The sequence below is a fragment of the Bos indicus x Bos taurus genome, chromosome 23, assembly GCF_003369695.1.
Source record: "Bos indicus x Bos taurus breed Angus x Brahman F1 hybrid chromosome 23, Bos_hybrid_MaternalHap_v2.0, whole genome shotgun sequence".
Lineage (NCBI taxonomy): Eukaryota > Metazoa > Chordata > Mammalia > Artiodactyla > Bovidae > Bos > Bos indicus x Bos taurus.
The window spans coordinates 42,389,673-42,406,278 of record NC_040098.1 but is presented as its reverse complement, the minus strand read 5'-3'; the positions used below and the strand labels follow the sequence as shown (position 1 = coordinate 42,406,278).

The window sequence follows — 16,606 nt, the reverse complement described above, 5'->3', positions numbered from 1 at the left end:
AACAACGTTGAGAAATTTTTCATGCGCTTATCCGCCATTTGCCCATCTTTTTTACAGAAATGTCTGTTCAAATCATTTGCCTATTTCTTCACTGGGTTGTTTGTCTTTTTACTGTTGAGTTATAAAAGTTATTTATAGTCTAGATACAAGTACCTCAAAAGATGTATAATTTGCAAACATTTTCTCCCCTTCTATGGATTGTTCTTTCACTTTCTTGATGGTATTCTTTAAAGAGCAAAAGGTTTTAATTTTGATAAAGTCCAATTCATCCTTTTTCCCTTTGTCATTTATGCTTTTGATGTCATCTAAGAAAATCATGTATCTAATATTAGCTTGCACATCAACAGAAATGGATTGGAGAAGAAATGCTATAAAATTAAGAATCAAAGTAAGAAAATTATTGAGGACTCAAATCCAGAATCAATTTTCTTGCAACAAAGAAACCACAAACATAATACATGCACATGATAAAGTTATCGACTAGTATATATAATAGTGATCAATATGCTCAAAATCTGAATGGCCTTTGTATTAATCAGTGAAATGTAAAAGCCCCTGAGGAACACAATCTCTATGTTAAGGTAAAAATTTAGTTGTTTTAAGGTGTCTATCTCTAGAATTATAAAATACTTTTAGATAATAGAAGAATAACCTTTCTATTTAAATGAAAACACTCACCTGCTAAGTAATTCTAGTCCAGCAGAGTACTTCGGCAAACACGGGACAGTCCTGCCAAAAGAAACACTTATTTTATTAAAAATTGATGCTGCTTTAGGCCAACTTAAAAAAAAGTCACACACAATAATTTTGATGCTGTCAATCATAATGCAGAATATTTTTAAATCATTAATGACAACTGATTTAAACTTTTAGAAAAACATACTATTATTCCAAAGTTGTTTAGTCACTAAGTTGTGTCCGACTCCCTGGCAACCCCAGGGACTACCTGGGGCCACCAGGCTCCTCTGTCCATGGGATTTCCCAGACAAGAATACTGGAGTGGGTTGCCATTTCCTTCTTCAGGGGATCTTCCTGAGCCAGGGATCAAACCTGTGTCTCCTGCTTTGGCAGGTGGGTTCTTTACCACTGAGCCACTGGGGAAGCCCCTCTTCCAAAGTTAATATACTGCAACATACTATTAGCCATCACCTTGCCCTACAGATTTTTAGCACACTATAATACAATAAACACTTTAACAGAATTCTAGCTAACAAGAACATTTTTTAAAAGCTCCTCATCTCTAGGCTTTTTAAAAATTTTTTGGCTGTGCCAAATGGCATGCAGGATCTTAGTTCCCTCACCAGGGATCCAACCTGTGCTCCCTGCATTGTCAGTGTGGAGTCTTAATCACTGGATCACCAGGGAAGTCCCCACTGATAGCCTTAAAGTGAAATTTAGTAAAGTGCATTACTTTATTTAAAAAATGAAAAAAACACTGCACAATACTAGTGTTTTCATATAAAACAGACAACACAGCTGCAGCGGCTCACTTGCCAAGTACTGTTCATTAATAATTTGCTTCTCAATAATGGAGAACTTTTACTTTGCTCTTAATATACAAGTAAAAATGATTGTGATCAAATAACCATTGAGTAAAACAATTACCTGTCACTTTTTCAACCATTTTACAATTTTACCAGAAAAATTTCCAGTGTTAGAAAATTTAGAAAGAACCAATAAACTGTTTAGTCAGATGCACTCAACAGATGTAAAATACATTAATTATACTATCATGACTATAACCAAAAATTGTATGAAATTTAAGTCATAGTAAATTAAAACAGCACATGCTTACCTGGGTTTGTTTTTTGCTTTAGCTTCTCTTGACTTGTCACTTAAAGTCTTCAGCCTATAATTCAACCAGTATAAAATATCACATTTTTACAGTTTAAGAAATTTTCAAATGCAAATTTCATAGCTGGTAAAATTTCTGGTTGGAAAAGTCAATACTTTAAGAAAGAATTAAGCACCTCTACAGACAACAAATATTTGTATACTGTACTTAAGACACAAGTGGAAAATTTATAGCAAATATTTTTATATTTTTCTTGCCCCAAATCCCTTTTCTAGAAACATTTCCTAAATATGACTGGACTAAAGAAGCCTCACTACTCTGAAAACATCAGAAAAAAGAGAGTGGCCCCCATATGTGAACTTGATCAGTAATAATAATATCTAAGCAGCACATTTTACAAAATTTATTTTTACTTGAAGGATCATTGCCTTACAGCATCGTGTTGGTTTCTTCTACACATCAACATGAATCAGCCGGCACCCGACTCCAGTACTCTTGCCTGGAAAATCCCATGGACGGAGGAGCCGGGTGGGCTGCAGTCCATGAGGTCGCTAGGAGTCGGACACGACTGAGCGACTTCACTTTCACTTTTCCCTTTCACGCATTGGAGAAGGAAATGGCAACCCACTCCAGTGTTCTTGCCTGGAGAATCCCAGGGACGGGGGAGCCTGGTGGGCTGCCGTCTATGGGGTCGCACGGAGTCGGACACGACTGAAGCGACTTAGCAGCAGCAGCAGCATACATATGTCCCCTCCCTCTTGAACCTCCCTCCAACCTCCCACCCCATCCCAGCCCTCTAGGTTGTTACAGAGGCCGTGGTTTGAGTTCTCCAAGTCATACAGCAAACCCCCCGTGGCTAGCCGTTTTACATAGTAAGGTAGTGTATATATTTCCACTCGACTCTCTCCATTTGTCCCAGACTCTTTTCCCCCCAGCTCCACCCAGCCCCCTCTATGTGCATAAGTCTGTTTTCTTTGTCTAACCAACACATTTTAAAGAGATACTATACTAAGCACTCTCTAAGTGCCAACATTCTGAGAAATTTTAGCTATTGATAAAAAGTTTCTAAAATACATTAAAAACCTCTTTCATTAAAGAGGAGTTGGTACATTTTCTGATAATTTAGGGTCATTATCATGAACACCACTGACTGCATTTCACAACAAAACAGTACATTCCTTAGATGTTTCTGAGCTAGGAATGCCTCATCATTTGCCAACCTGAAATCAACCTACAGTGGTTTTGGGAGTCTGTTCAGGATCCTATAGCAGTTTTTTAAAAATGTAAATTTTCCATCTCTACCACTGGTCATCGTATCAGCTACTACTTACTGCTTCTGCTAGCTGTTTAACTATAGCAGCCTGCGTGAGTGCTAAGTCGTTTCAGTGACTCTTTGTGACCCTATGGACTGTAACCTGCCAGGTTCCTCTGTCCATGGGATTCTCCGGACAAGAATACTGGAGTGGGTTGCTGTATCCTCCCCCAGAGGAGCTTCCCATCCCAGAGATCGAACCCACACCTTATGTCTCCTGCATTGGCAGGCAGGGTTTGTGGTTGTTTTCTTTTTTTTTTCTTTTTTACCACTAGTGCCACCTGGGAAGCCTACTCCCCTTCTATGTGCTTTTTTAAATTATTGGGCTGGAAAACATAAATGGGCTAGAAATGCATACGTAAGAAAATTAAGCTTTTCTATATGTAAAATATGAAGGCTGTAAACTTTGTATTATATATATAATTTTTTTTTAACTTCACCAGCCCATTTTTACCTACTTTTGAGTTGGACTCTATCATATAACAGTCAAAAAGTGAGAACTCAACTATGAGATATTCCCACATACAATGAAGACATCTGGACATGTTCTTCTTAATCTGATACTTCCACAAATATTCACTTCTAAACAGAGTCTGAAGCACAGGCCACAATACCGCAGCTAGCCCCACAAAGCCTTCGTAAAGCGGACACAGGTGCTACCTCCTCACGATGCCCTACTGCAACCTGCCAGAAGCTGTCCTAGCGTACCAGCTGAGTTGTCCTGTCCCAGCACACTGGCTGACTCTCCTAGAATGCCCAACCCTCTGCTGTGCACAGCTGTCCATGTACTCGCTGACAGAGGAGTCCAACTTTTTGGTCAACGGTGCCTAGCTCAAAACCAGAAAGGGACTTCCAATATCAAATGCCATTTTTCAACAAGTTGCAGTATTAATTTCACACCAAGACATTTTTAATATTATTCTATGTTCTTTTTCAAAAACTAAAATATTGATGAGATCAATTCCTCTACAATGTTAAAAAAAAAATACTTAGCAATCTCTTTAATACAAAACTATGTGTAGACATCTCTCCAGATGAGCTAAATTTAGAAAGTCTTACTTGTCCTAGAAAAACAATAAAAAATTTCAAGCTTAGCTTGGAAACCAGTAAATCCAGTTTAAACTAAGATTAAGCAACAGCTCAAGAAAGTTATTTTGACAGCCATTCAGCCATTTCCACTCCAAAATCTGACGAAGGCACTTGGCTGTGACATCCCAGGTAGAGCTGTACTAGAACAAACGGACACAGCAGTGCATTATAGTCAAAATGATTCTAGTATTATTTTCAGTGGTTTGGGACAATTCATATGGTAACAAGGATATGGAAGCAAACTGCTAAGATCATCTTTGGACCACTCATTATACAACCGAGAAAATCTCTAGGTTAGTATTTCAAATATTTATTTCTGAAAAAAACTGTAAATTCTCAATTGTATCAAATTTGGGGTTCTCCTCCACACTTCCCCAAAACAAAGACAAAATTGGTTTGGAATGAAACAGAAAAGAGGAAGCTTACAGGGAGCTGAAACTAAAATTATTGGAAGGGTGAGCAAGCTTCCCCAGGTGGCTCTTTAACAACCATCTGCTTTAAAAATTGGTTTTTAACCAACTATAATGTGTGGAACTTATTTGATCTGGATTTGAACAAATCAACTGTAAAAAGATACTTTTAAGAACCAGGAAATTTGATTATGGACTGAATAATTGATAATACCATAGAACTAGTATTAATTTTGTTAGGTATGATATTGGCATTGCATTTATATATTTTTTTAAGATGAAAATTGATTTATGAGAGAGATAAGAACTAAGTCTGAGGTTTACTCTATAAACAGTGTTAGTTACTCAGTCATGTCTGAGTCTTTGAGATCCCATGGACTGTAGCCCACCAGGCTCCTCTGTCCACAGGATTCTCCAGGCAAGAATACTGGAGTGGGTTGCCATGCCCTCCTCCAGGGGATCTTCGCAACCCAGAGATGGAATCCAGGTCTTCTGAATTGCAGGTGGATCCTTTACCATCTGAGCCATCAGGAAAGCTCATACTCTACAAATAAGAGAGCCTGAGTAAATGAGACAATAACGAACTGTTGTATATGAATAATGTACATGTGGGGCTCACTGTGTATACTTTTGTAAATGTTTAAAACGTTGTTAAAAAAAAAAGCTTTGGAGTTTCCTTGGTGACTCAGTGGTTAAGAATCCGCCTGCCAGTGCTGGAGACATGGGTTTGATTCCTGGTCTGGAAAGATCCCACATGCTATGGGACAACTACATCCACGCGCCACAACTACTGATTCTGTGCTCTAGAGCCCGGGAGCCCCAACAACCCAAAGACTTAAAAGTGGATCTTTAGACAGTTAACATTTTCTTCCCAACTCCTTCCATGCTCTCAGTTTATGACCATGTAATCCTTTTCCTAAATTCACCCCATCCTCCCCACCACCCTAAAAGCTGCCTGAGAGACTCTTAGTGATAGCGAACCGTTCCCCCAAGCTCACAGGAGTACCTGGCTGGGTGCTGGTCATGACCACAGACTAACACATGGGAGTCAAGAGAGGGCAAGGGGCAGGCACAAGTACACAAAGGAACTCTCTAGAGCCGCAACAACTGAGTCCACGCACCGCAAACGCTGAGCCTGTGCTCTAGGGCCTGGGAGCCCCAACAACTGGGTCCACGAACCACAACCACTGAGCCTGTGCTCTAGAGCCCGGGAGCCGCAACAAGAGAAGCCACGTCAATGAGAAGCTCGTGCAACTTGAGAGTAGCCTCTGCTTGCCACAACTAGAGAAGAGCTCGCATAGCAACACCCAGCACAGCCAAATAAATTAATAGATAAAAAAATTTTTTTAAGTTTTCATAACAAAAAACAGTCTTGTAGACGTTCATCTTTTCTTATCACACCTTTTCTATATAACTCATCAATATGCCACATTCAGAATAGAAACTGCTGGAGAAAACAAAGTAGCAAGAAGAAAGTTGGAAACAGTGAAAAAAGTTAAAGAAAGGATTAAAAATAATCAATGTAACACTTTTTAAGCTGAAAATGTAACAAGTAATCCTCCCAAAAGCAAAAAGGTCCTTTCTGAAGTACATACTGGGAAGCCAGAATTCAACAGACAGGAGCTTACCATTTTTATCTGGGGACAACTCTTAAGTTTCTCACAGTGATTATGGGCTGCAAACAACCCATTAATCAAGTCCCACAGTGTCTTGCCACGCTGAGAAGGAAATGCTGGTCTGAGTGCAATTCCTGTTTCCTAAACCATAAAATAGGAGTATTATACTGACCATAATGATTTGCCACAAGAATTAAAGGAAATTCCGAATATGACTCTGGCAGCAGGCTGTAACTGTAAATTAGAGGCAATTCAAACAAAAAGTATAATAAAAATGATCACCAACTATAATAAAAATGGTCACCATCAAGAAAAAAGCTATGTACACTGCAGGGCCAAGGTAAAACAAAACAGAGGTCCCCCAGTGCACCAGCTCCCATAAAAGGCTTCTCCTCCGTTCCTAGCCTTCTTCCCAACACAGCACACCCCCAGGGAGACAGGCGTGCCACTGCGTGAGCATGTTCACACACAGACTTCAAAGTGAGCCGCCTCTCAATTGTTTCCCACTCAAAGCAACCAACGCGTGCTGCAGAGTCCGAAGCACTTGCTTTCAAATTCATCATCACACCACAATATTTTGAGATTGTTTCGAAGACTGACCTTTGTTTGACCATAGCACATTTATTTTCTTTAAGCTTTACAGAAAATACTAAGACAGAGATATCTTCTTGAGAAATGGAGATAACTAGCAAAGCCTCTCAGAGAAGGCAATGGCACCCCACTCCAATACTCTTGCCTGGAAAATCACACGGACGGAGGAGCCTGGTAGGCTGCAGTCCATGTCGGATATGGCTGAGCGACTTCACTTTGACTTTTCACTTTCATGCATTGGAGAAGGGATTGGCAACCCACTCCAGTGTTCTTGCCTGGAGAATCCCAGGGATGGGGGAGCCTGGTGGGCTGCTGTCTATGGGGTCGCACAGAGTCAGAAACGACTGAAGCGACTTAGCAGCAGCAGCAGCAGCAAAACCTCTTGGACCAAAAGTTTAAGAAGTAGTTTCACAGAATGAAAGGTGGAGCTCGGCAATGACTGCTGAGCAGGAAATGGCTTTCTGGGCCTGACTCAATGGCTTGGGGGACCTCAATGGCATTCCACTTATTTGCACTTCAACGTCCTACTCATCTAAAACCCATCAGCTATTATGAAAGGCCAGAGTAACTGCTTTAAAACACCACAAAATGTATTAATTAGCATATTTTGTCCTACGACATTTTCACGCCTCTATTATTTTGACTTTAAATTCTATTTATGAATACAAATCCAATCTATTATATCTTCCCCATTAACTTTTTTTTTTAACTCAAAATCAGGAAACACAAAAGCATCAATCATACCTAAAAGTGCACAGGACCCCAAAGCTCTGACGGCTGAGACTCACACGAAAGTTGCAGACTCGGGCAGGGGAGAGGACTGGACACGGTCTCTATTCTAATCACCCTAGAATGCACCCAGTCTGTCCTGACCTCTTTCCTCAGTGTTTCCTGAATTTCCTGCTGCTTCTTGGACTTTGCAACACATTCACTGCCAACTGCTCCTTCTCTCTCAAAGCTCCTCAACTTCTCTGTTGGTAAACGACATCACTATCTAAGATACTCCAAAATTAAGATTCCCAATTCCTCCACCTTTTTCACTTGCTAGTCTCATTTTTTATGAAATTGACCAGTGCCTGTCATTATTCCCTCTGTCAAATTTCCACCAGCACTGCCTTTTCATCATCTCTCATCTGCTCCATAATTATAGCCTCCTAAATAATCTCCGTTTCCCATCTCTAGTCCTCCCGTCACCCTGCCTCTCAAATTATTCTTCCACAAATACAAGTAGGCTCAGCCTGCTCCCCTCCACAAAAACCTTCAGATTAGCCAACCTAAAAATAAGCCATGACCATCCTCTATAAGACAGCAGTCCTCCCACCCCCACCCAACCCCTGAACCTGCCTTGTTTTCAGCAACAGTACTACCGACCTTCTGGATTTTCAGCTTCCTACCAGTGGAGTGAGGGCAGGGCCATTATTTGCTGTCTGGTGTGCATTCTCTGGTGTAACCCTGGTACTCGTCAACAGGTGTTAAGTGTTAGCGGCTCAGTTGCATCTGAATCTTTGTGACCCCATGGACTCCAGCCCACCAGGTTCCTCTGTCCATGGAATTCTCCAGGCAAGAATGCTGGAGGGCATAGCCATTGCCTTCTGCAACAGGTCTTCCCAACTCAGTGACTAAACCTGGGTCTCCTGCACTGCAGGCATACTGCAGTAGCATGTGAGCTACTAGGGAAGCCCCATCAACAGGGAAGTGCCCAATAAATATTTTCTAAATGAATTAATTTGCAAAGCACTGATGACCCTCTATTATCAGACACTGAACTTCCTTTCCAGGTTCCTCTCCCACAAGAGGTTCATCTCTGAAATCCCTCAGGCAAATCTAGCCTCATGTCTCCTCACTCTTCCAGGCCAGTCTAGAAGTCAGCTCTTCTTTGAAGCATCTCAACTAATGACTCCTCTGAGCTCACAATCCACATCACCTGTATCTTCCACGTTCACTTCCTTCTGCTTTGCTTTATGTTACCGCCAGGCTCGGGCATTTGGAGGGCAGACACTGTTTTCATTAAGCTTGTAGCTCCAGGCGGAGAAGGCAATGGCACCCCACTCCAGTACTCTTGCCTGGAAAATCCCATGGACAGAGGAGCCTGGTAGGCTGCAGTCTATGGGGTCGCTGAGGGTCAGACACGACTGAGCGACTTCACTTTCACTTTTCACTTGCATGCATTGGAGAAGGAAACGGCAACCCACTCTGGTGTTCTTGCCTGGAGAATCCCAGGGATGGGGGAGCCTGGTGGGCTGCCGTCTCTGGGGTCACACAGAGTCGGACACGACTGAAGCGACTTAGCAGCAGCAGCAGTAGCTCTAGGATCTGGCTAAACACACAGACACTGGCAAAGAGCAGGCAAAACTGGGCATGTGGCCTCATATCTTTTTTTTTTTTTAATAAAATGAGAAAATCTTCTATGATAAGACTGACTTCCTAGACTGGTGTCTGACACTTGGTAGGAACTCAGTAATAAGTCAAGTTGAATATTAAGGTTTTTTTCCCGTTTGTATTAAAAGGTAAGTAATCAAGGAAGAGCCTGCATTAAACCTCACCATTTTACCACACTGTGAACTGGACTGTTGGATGCTCTCCTCTGAGGTTATGGTACTATGGGAGGGGAGAAGAGAAATGAGCACAGCGGGCAGGGCCCGAGGTCAGGGCAGAGGGGGCTCTGACCCAAGAGAAGGAAACACCCACTGTCTAGAGGCAACAAGTAACAACTGTGAACTTCTATTCCTCCCTATCCAAAAGCACCCAGAGCATTACAGACAGGAAATGCCAGCCAGTGACAGGCAGCTGTAAACCCTTGGTAAATCTGATTTTCACTTTCCTGAAGGGGTTTGCACGCCTGAATACATCAATCCTCAGGCTGTGGGTCTAAACTGCTCTGAAGGTTTTTTTTAAAAAAAATCAAAGACCAGAGAAGATTTGAAGAAAGTGCTTCAGTGTGTCCCAAAAGTTTCCCTCAGAGCTCAAGCCAGTCCTTAAAGAGCAGAGGTTCTCTGTGAACTCTCCAAAAGGCTCCCAGAGCTCCCGGGGACATAAACCCAGGTGAGGACGCACGTAAGCAAGGGGCAAAGAGTGAAGCTGGGAGCCAGTCCCTTCTGTTCCTCAGCCCCTGCACGAGATAACCGCCCAGTTAGCCCAGAAGGAAAGCAACATAATTTCTGGCTTACTTTCATTCTGATGTAACTATTATGATGAATAAAACTTGATGAAAAAAGATCTTGAGTCCATGGACAACATACAGTCCCTTGAAGCTGCTTTTTCCCAAGTTTGAATGGAAGGTTGAAATTCAGTGTTCACACATGCTTTAACCACTAATGTGGCATTCTCTTGTGAGCCTGATAAAGAATATTCCTATTATACTTGAAAAACAGTAAACTGCCTAGGTTTCAGCTCCAGTTATATGAATTTCCAGAAACTAAAAATGAGCAGAAAAGTCTCTGAGGACAGGCTGTTGCTGGGCTACTGTGAAGCTCCACAGTGAAAGAGCTCAGGAAAGCACCCACCTTTCCCCTACTGAGTTCCGAGGGCAACCCCAAAGGTAGACGTTCCAGTTAGTTTGTAAGCCAGCTGCTCTGGCTTCTATGAGCACCAATAGCAAGTGTTCTAAAGGAATGCTAGGTCGTCTGGTGGTTTTGAGAGGCAAGGGCCATGTTGCTTTCATCTCTGAATCCCTCAGTGCCTTCATGTAATATACATGTACAGTTCAGTTCAGTTCAGACGCTCAGTCGTGTCCGACTCTTTGCAACCCCATGAATCGCAGCACGCCAGGCCTCCCTGTCCATCACCAACTCCCGGAGTTCACTCAGCCTCACGTCCATAGAGTCAGTGATGCCATCCAGACATCTCATCCTCTGTCGTCCCCTTCTCCTCCTGCCCCCAATCCCTCCCAGCATCAGAGTCTTTTCCAATGAGTCAACTCTTCTCATGAGGTGGCCAAAGTACTGGAGTTTCAGCTTTAGCATCATTCCTTCCAAAGAAATCCCAGGGCTGATCTCTTTCAGAATGGACTGGTTGGATCTCCTTGCAGTCCAACGGACTACTCAAGAGTCTTCTCCAACACCACAGTTCAAAAGCATCAATTCTTCGGCACTCAGCCTTCTTCACAGTTCAACTCTCACATCCATACATGACCACAGGAAAAACCATAGCCTTGACTAGACGAACCTTTATTGGCAAAGTAATGTCTCTGCTTTTGAATATGCTATCTAGGTTGATCTTAACTTTCCTTCCAAGGAGTAAGCATCTTTTAATTCCATGGCTGCAGTCACCATCTGCAGTGATTTTGGAGCCCAAAAAAATAAAATCTGACACTGTTTCTCCATCTATTTCCCATGAAGTGATGGGACCGGATGCCATGATCTTCATTTTCTGAATGTTGAGCTTTAAGCCAACTTTTTCACTCTCCACTTTCATCAAGAGGCTTTTTAGTTCCTCTTCACTTTCTGCCATAAGGGTGGTGTCATCTGCACATCTGAGGTTATTGATATTTCTCCCGGCAATCTTGATTCCAGCTTGTGCTTCTTCCAGCCCAGTGTTTCTCATGACGTACTCTGCATATAAGTTAAATAAGCAGGGTGACAGTGTATAGCCTTGACATACTCCTTTTCCTATTTGGAACCAGTCTGTTGTTCCATGTCCAGTTCTAACTGTTGCTTCCTGACCTGCATACAGATTTCTCAAGAGGCAGGTCAGGTGGTCTGGTATTCCCATCTCTTTCAGAATTTTCCAGTTTATTGTGATCCACACAGTCAACGGATTTGGCATAGTCAATAAAGCAGAAACAGATGTTTTTCTGGAACTCTCTTGCTTTTTCCATGATCCAGTGGATGTTGGCAATTTGATCTCTGGTTCCTGTGCCTTTTCTAAAACCAGCTTGAACATCAGGAATTTCACGGTTCACATATTGCTGAAGCCTGGCTTGGAGAATTTTGAGCATTACTTTACTAGCATGTGAGATGAGTGCAATTGTGCGGTAGTTTGAGCATTCTTTGGCATTGCCTTTCTTTGGGATTGGAATGAAAACTGACCTTTTCCAGTCCTGTGGCCACTGCTGAGTTTTCCAAATTTGCTGGCATATTGAGTGCAGCACTTTCACAGCATCATCTTTCAGGATTTGAAGTAGCTCAACTGGAATTCCATCACCTCCACTAGCTTTGTTCATAGTGATGCTTTCTAAGGCCCACTTGACTTCACATTTCAGGATACAGCTGTGTTTAATTTCACCTTGAGCAGGAGTGATTTCTCTGCCAGGTGACAGGCTAATGGCACACATGGCCAGTCCAGTGGCTTGTCGGCTCAGAGTGACCTGTACAAGGAAGCCCACGAAGGGCCTTCACAGAATGGAAGCCCTCTCAGGATTTCCAATCCCAAACTGGCCCCAGTTTCTGGCATGCTTCAGGTAAATTCAGTTTTCAAGAAGGCGTTCTATCCAGATTCCCTCCACCCTTCTCTGTAACTCAATCCTCAACTCAGGTTTTCTAGATCTCCCAGGATGGTCTGGGAGAATCCATATTCCTAGGTGAGTTGAACCTTCTCGAGCAAAGTTCAAAGAATGAATGGGTTCAGAGGCAACCACCGGACCTGTAAAGTTTCAGTAGCTGTAACTCCCAGAAGATAGGCTGTTACTCCAGCAAGGAATTTCTTAAGGTAATGACAGGAGGGCTGTACCAGATGGGCTTATCTGCGACGTACTGTTCTCCTGCTACCACTGCAGCATTATACCCCAACGTTTCAATAATTTACATTCTGAAAATAAGTTAGTTTTTAAATTTAAAGGGGGGGGGGTGCCAGGGAATGCAAGCAATCAAGCACAGCGTCAATAACTCCTAGGACATCTACAATTAACATTCATAAAGACACCAAACCAAGACGACCAAAAATGCTTTACATGTAAGTGCTCAAGTATTTGCCTGTTTACTGCTGCTACTGCTAAGTCGCTTCAGTCGTGTGCGACCCCATAGACGGCAGCCCACCAGGCTCCCCCGTCCCTGGGATTCTCCAGGCAAGAACACTGGAGTGGGCTGCCATTTCCTTCTCCAAAGTTACTACTCAGCACCTAAGAGGCAAAAAATATAAACATTTTTGTCCACTAAGATACAATTGTAGCTAACATCTTTCTCATCAGAAACGTAAAACATGATGGAGAGGCCCTCATAGGCTGAGCTTTCACCAACGGATCCGTAATCTAAAGGGGCCAGGCGCATCCTTTATCAAAGTGACACCCTTTGGGAAGAAATGGAAAAGTTGAATTAAGCACTAGTAACAACAGTCACACAACGTGAGTGCGTTGTTTTACACGTTAGTTCACTCATCCTCACAATAACCCTATGAGATGAGAACCATCTTCATCATCCCCGTTGTTGTAACAGTCGCGGAAAGTGAGGCAGAGAAACTTGTAGAAACGCGTTGGCTTAAGTGATAGAGGTAAGATCGCAGGGCCTCTGGCGTTAGAGTCTACGCCAAACTGGAATCACCTGGGCGGGGGTGGTCTTTCGAACCCCCATCCTCAGCCTGGTGTAGCTGATAGCCTCTGCGACCCGGGCACGCACCGGGATGGTTGCCAGGAGATTCCAAGCAAAGTTCGGGAACCGCTAGGTCCGCGTGCGCGTCACCACTAGGGCATGAAGGGATCGCCAGTTCTGGCATTTCTCTGGCCCGAGAGTTTCTTCACTGAGGCGCTGAACCCGAGGTAGAGAGAGAAATCAAAAGGGGAAGAAGAGGTGCTCAGCCTCCGCGCGGGGGCGGACAAAACGCCCGCAGGGCCCCGGCGGTCTGGAGGGGGTGGCGCCCCGAGCCGGCAGGGGTCTCGGCAGCGTGGGAGGGGGCGCAGGGTCGCCGTCCCTCGTGGGGGCGGGGGCGCGCTCGCCTCTCACCCGACCCCTCTCGGGCCGGCCGGATCTGCCGGGGAAGGACTGCCCGACCCCCGGCCGCCTGCAGCCTTCCGGACCCGCTCCCGGCCCCGGCGAGCGGGTCTGAGCCTGCCCGGCGGGACGTAAGTTACTTCGTGCGGCCGGGCCGAACCCGGAAAGTTGGCTACTGTCCCCGCCCGGGCGCGGATGGGAGGCCCGGGGTTGGGTGAGGGGAGTGGCGGGCGCGAGATGAGACCCCGGGTGTGCGGAGGCGGCGTCCCGGCTCCCCGGCCCGGCCGTTCGGGACCCTTTCCGTCCCCCACCGTGTACCCACCCGGAGGTGAAATCCTGCTGCACGCTCAGCAGCCGCTCGCGCAGGGTCTCCAGCATCGCCGCCGCGTCTCAGCTGCTCAGGCCGCCACCGCCCCCCCGAACCTGTCACCTCACGCCCCGCGCCCCGCGGCCAGCCCCGCCCCCCGCTCTCGCTCGTCCCCGCGGCGCGGCCCTTCCGCGTCCCCGCCCGCACCCCACGGCCGGCCCCGCCCACGCCCTTGCTCGCCCCCGCGGCCGGCCCCGCCTCCCGCCCTTGCTCGTCCCCGCGTCCCCGCCCCGACGCCGCGCGCCGGCCCCGCCCCCGCCCCAGCCTTGCTCGCCCGTGAGGCGCGACCGTTCCGCGTTCCCGCCCCGCCCTTGCTCGTCCCCGCGGCGCGGCCCCTTCCGCGTTCCCGCCCCGCCCCACACAGGCCCGCGCAGCCGCAGTGGGGCGCGCCGGCTCGGGCTGCGGGAAAGGGGGGGTGGTCCCTCCCCGCAGGCGGAGACAGCCCGCCGCTCTGACGCTCTGTTCTCGCCCCACCCCGGCCGGCTGCCTTTCCGCTCTAAAATAGAAGCGGCCGCGTCAAAGAATGCTTTACATTCAGCGCTTCCTTGAATGAGTGGACCTGTCGCGGACACTCTCCTGGGCTCTGGTTCCAGGATCTGAGCCCGCTGGCTCTGACCTTGGATGATGAAAGTTAACCACTCACAGCTTCGGTTTCTTCGATGAGAAAGTGGTGACTGTTCCGACCGCCTGACTTTCCATTCTTCTCGTCAGCCTGTCCCAGCCTTTGTCGTGTCACCCGTGGCTTCCATTTGTTACTTCTCTGATTTTTTTTCTCGACCTCTTGGTTCTGATGCCATTCCTTATCCCAGTCTTAAGACTCCATACTTGCACGCTCTCCGCCCATTCCTCCTCCTCCTGTTTTAACTGCTTCTCCAGAGGCTGCATTTGCAGCCTCCCGCCCTTCTTGTATGCTCTCTGCCTGGGTTTTTCTATCCATTACAATGCGGTAAATTCTATCAAGGCACAGATGACGCCCGAGATCTCCGTCTTCAGCCTAGTCCTCCCTCCCCCTGCTTCAGGTCACACCAATTATTAACTCCACCTGTATCCAACAGGCATCTGCAAACCCCAAACACCAAAAATTGAAAATGTGATTGCAAGCTCACTTTCGAACCTAATCCCAGCCTCTTCCATTTCATTAAGTGGCACCACCATCCACCTGGTTGCTCAAGTTAAGCCACTCGAAATTACCCAGTTCTATTCCTCACCTGCTGAATATTAATTCATCAAGTCCAGTCAACTCTACTTCTAAAGTATTGGTAGAACCTGCTCCTCTTTCTCTGTCTTCACTAAAATCACCCTAGTCCAAGACACCATAGTCTTTCACCAGGAATACTGAGGTATCTGATTCTCCTCTTTCACCATGTACACCCCCATAACGCATCCTTGACACAACAGCCAAAGAGAATTATTTAAAAAGAGCAATCAGATCATGTTGCTTTCCTGCTTTAAATCCTTCTGTGCTCTTAGGAAAAAAGTCAAACTCCTCACTGGGCTTACAAAGTCTCAAAATTTGAACCCTTCCTGATCTTCTACCTAAAGTACTACTCACCTGTCATTCCTTGACATGTAAGCCGCAATAACCTTTGGTGTGTTGTGTGTTCCCTGAAAATCCTAGGTTCATTTCCTAGGCCTTTTCACAAGCTTTTCTCCAAATTATCCCACCACCGGCTCCTTTGTGGTATTCGATCTCAGTTGGGGTAACAGGCAAAGTTAGCCTTGGAATACGGAATGAAGCAGGGCAAAGAGTTTTGCCAAGAGAACACACTGGTCATAGCAAATACCCTCTTCCAACAACACAAGAGAAGACGCTACACATGGACATCACCAGATGGTCAACACCAAAATCAGATTGATTATATTCTTTGCAGCCAAAGTTGGAGAAGCTCTGTACAGTCAGCAAAAACAAGACTGGGAGCTGACTGTGGCTCAGATCATGAGCTCCTTATTACCAAATTCAGACTTAAATTGAAGAAAGTAGGGAAAACCACTAGACCATTCAGGTATGCTGCTGCTAAGTCACTTCAGTCGTGTCCGACTCTGTGCGACCCCTGAGACGGCAGCCCACCAGGCTCCCCTGTCCCTGGGATTCTCCAGGCAAGAACACTGGAGTGGGTTGCCATTTCCTTCTCCAATGCATGAAAGTGAAAAGTGAAAGTGAAGTCACTCAGTCGTGTCCAACCCTCAGCGACCCCATGGACTGCAGCCTACCAGGCTCCTCTGTCCATGGGATTTGCCAGGCAAGAGTACTGGAGTGGGGTGCCATTGCCTTCTCCATTCAGGTATGACCTAAATCAAATCCCTTATGATTATACAGTGGAAGTGAGAAATAGATTTAAGGGACTAGAGCTGATAGAGTGCCTGATGAACTATGGATGGAGGTTCATGACATGGTACAGAAGACAGGGATCAAGACCATCCCCATGGAAAAGAAATGCAAAAAAGCAAAATGGCTGTCTGGGGAGGCCTTACAAATAGCTGTGAAAAGAAGAGAAGCGAAAAGCAAAGGAGAAAAGGAAAGATATAAGCATCTGAATGCAGAGTTCCAAAGAATAGCAAGAAGAGA

At 45.4% G+C, this 16,606-nt stretch overlaps 1 protein-coding gene across 2 annotated transcripts in view; it reads right to left on the bottom strand.

Annotated features, from left to right (window-relative positions):
* DTNBP1 (dystrobrevin binding protein 1) overlaps positions 1-14,195 on the bottom strand; it is a 100,066-nt gene extending 85,871 nt beyond the window's left edge. The window contains exons 1-3 of one of the 2 annotated variants that reach the window (XM_027524241.1): positions 13,996-14,195; positions 1,796-1,849; positions 679-729 (exon numbers count right to left, since the gene is read on the bottom strand). In XM_027524241.1, coding sequence (XP_027380042.1) covers positions 679-729; positions 1,796-1,849; positions 13,996-14,051 — 161 coding nt within the window. In that variant the 5' untranslated portion in view covers positions 14,052-14,195. The remainder of the gene's footprint in view (positions 1-678; positions 730-1,795; positions 1,850-13,995) is intronic. The other variant, XM_027524240.1, reaches the window with a different exon arrangement.
* Between the last annotated feature and the right edge of the window lie 2,411 nt (positions 14,196-16,606).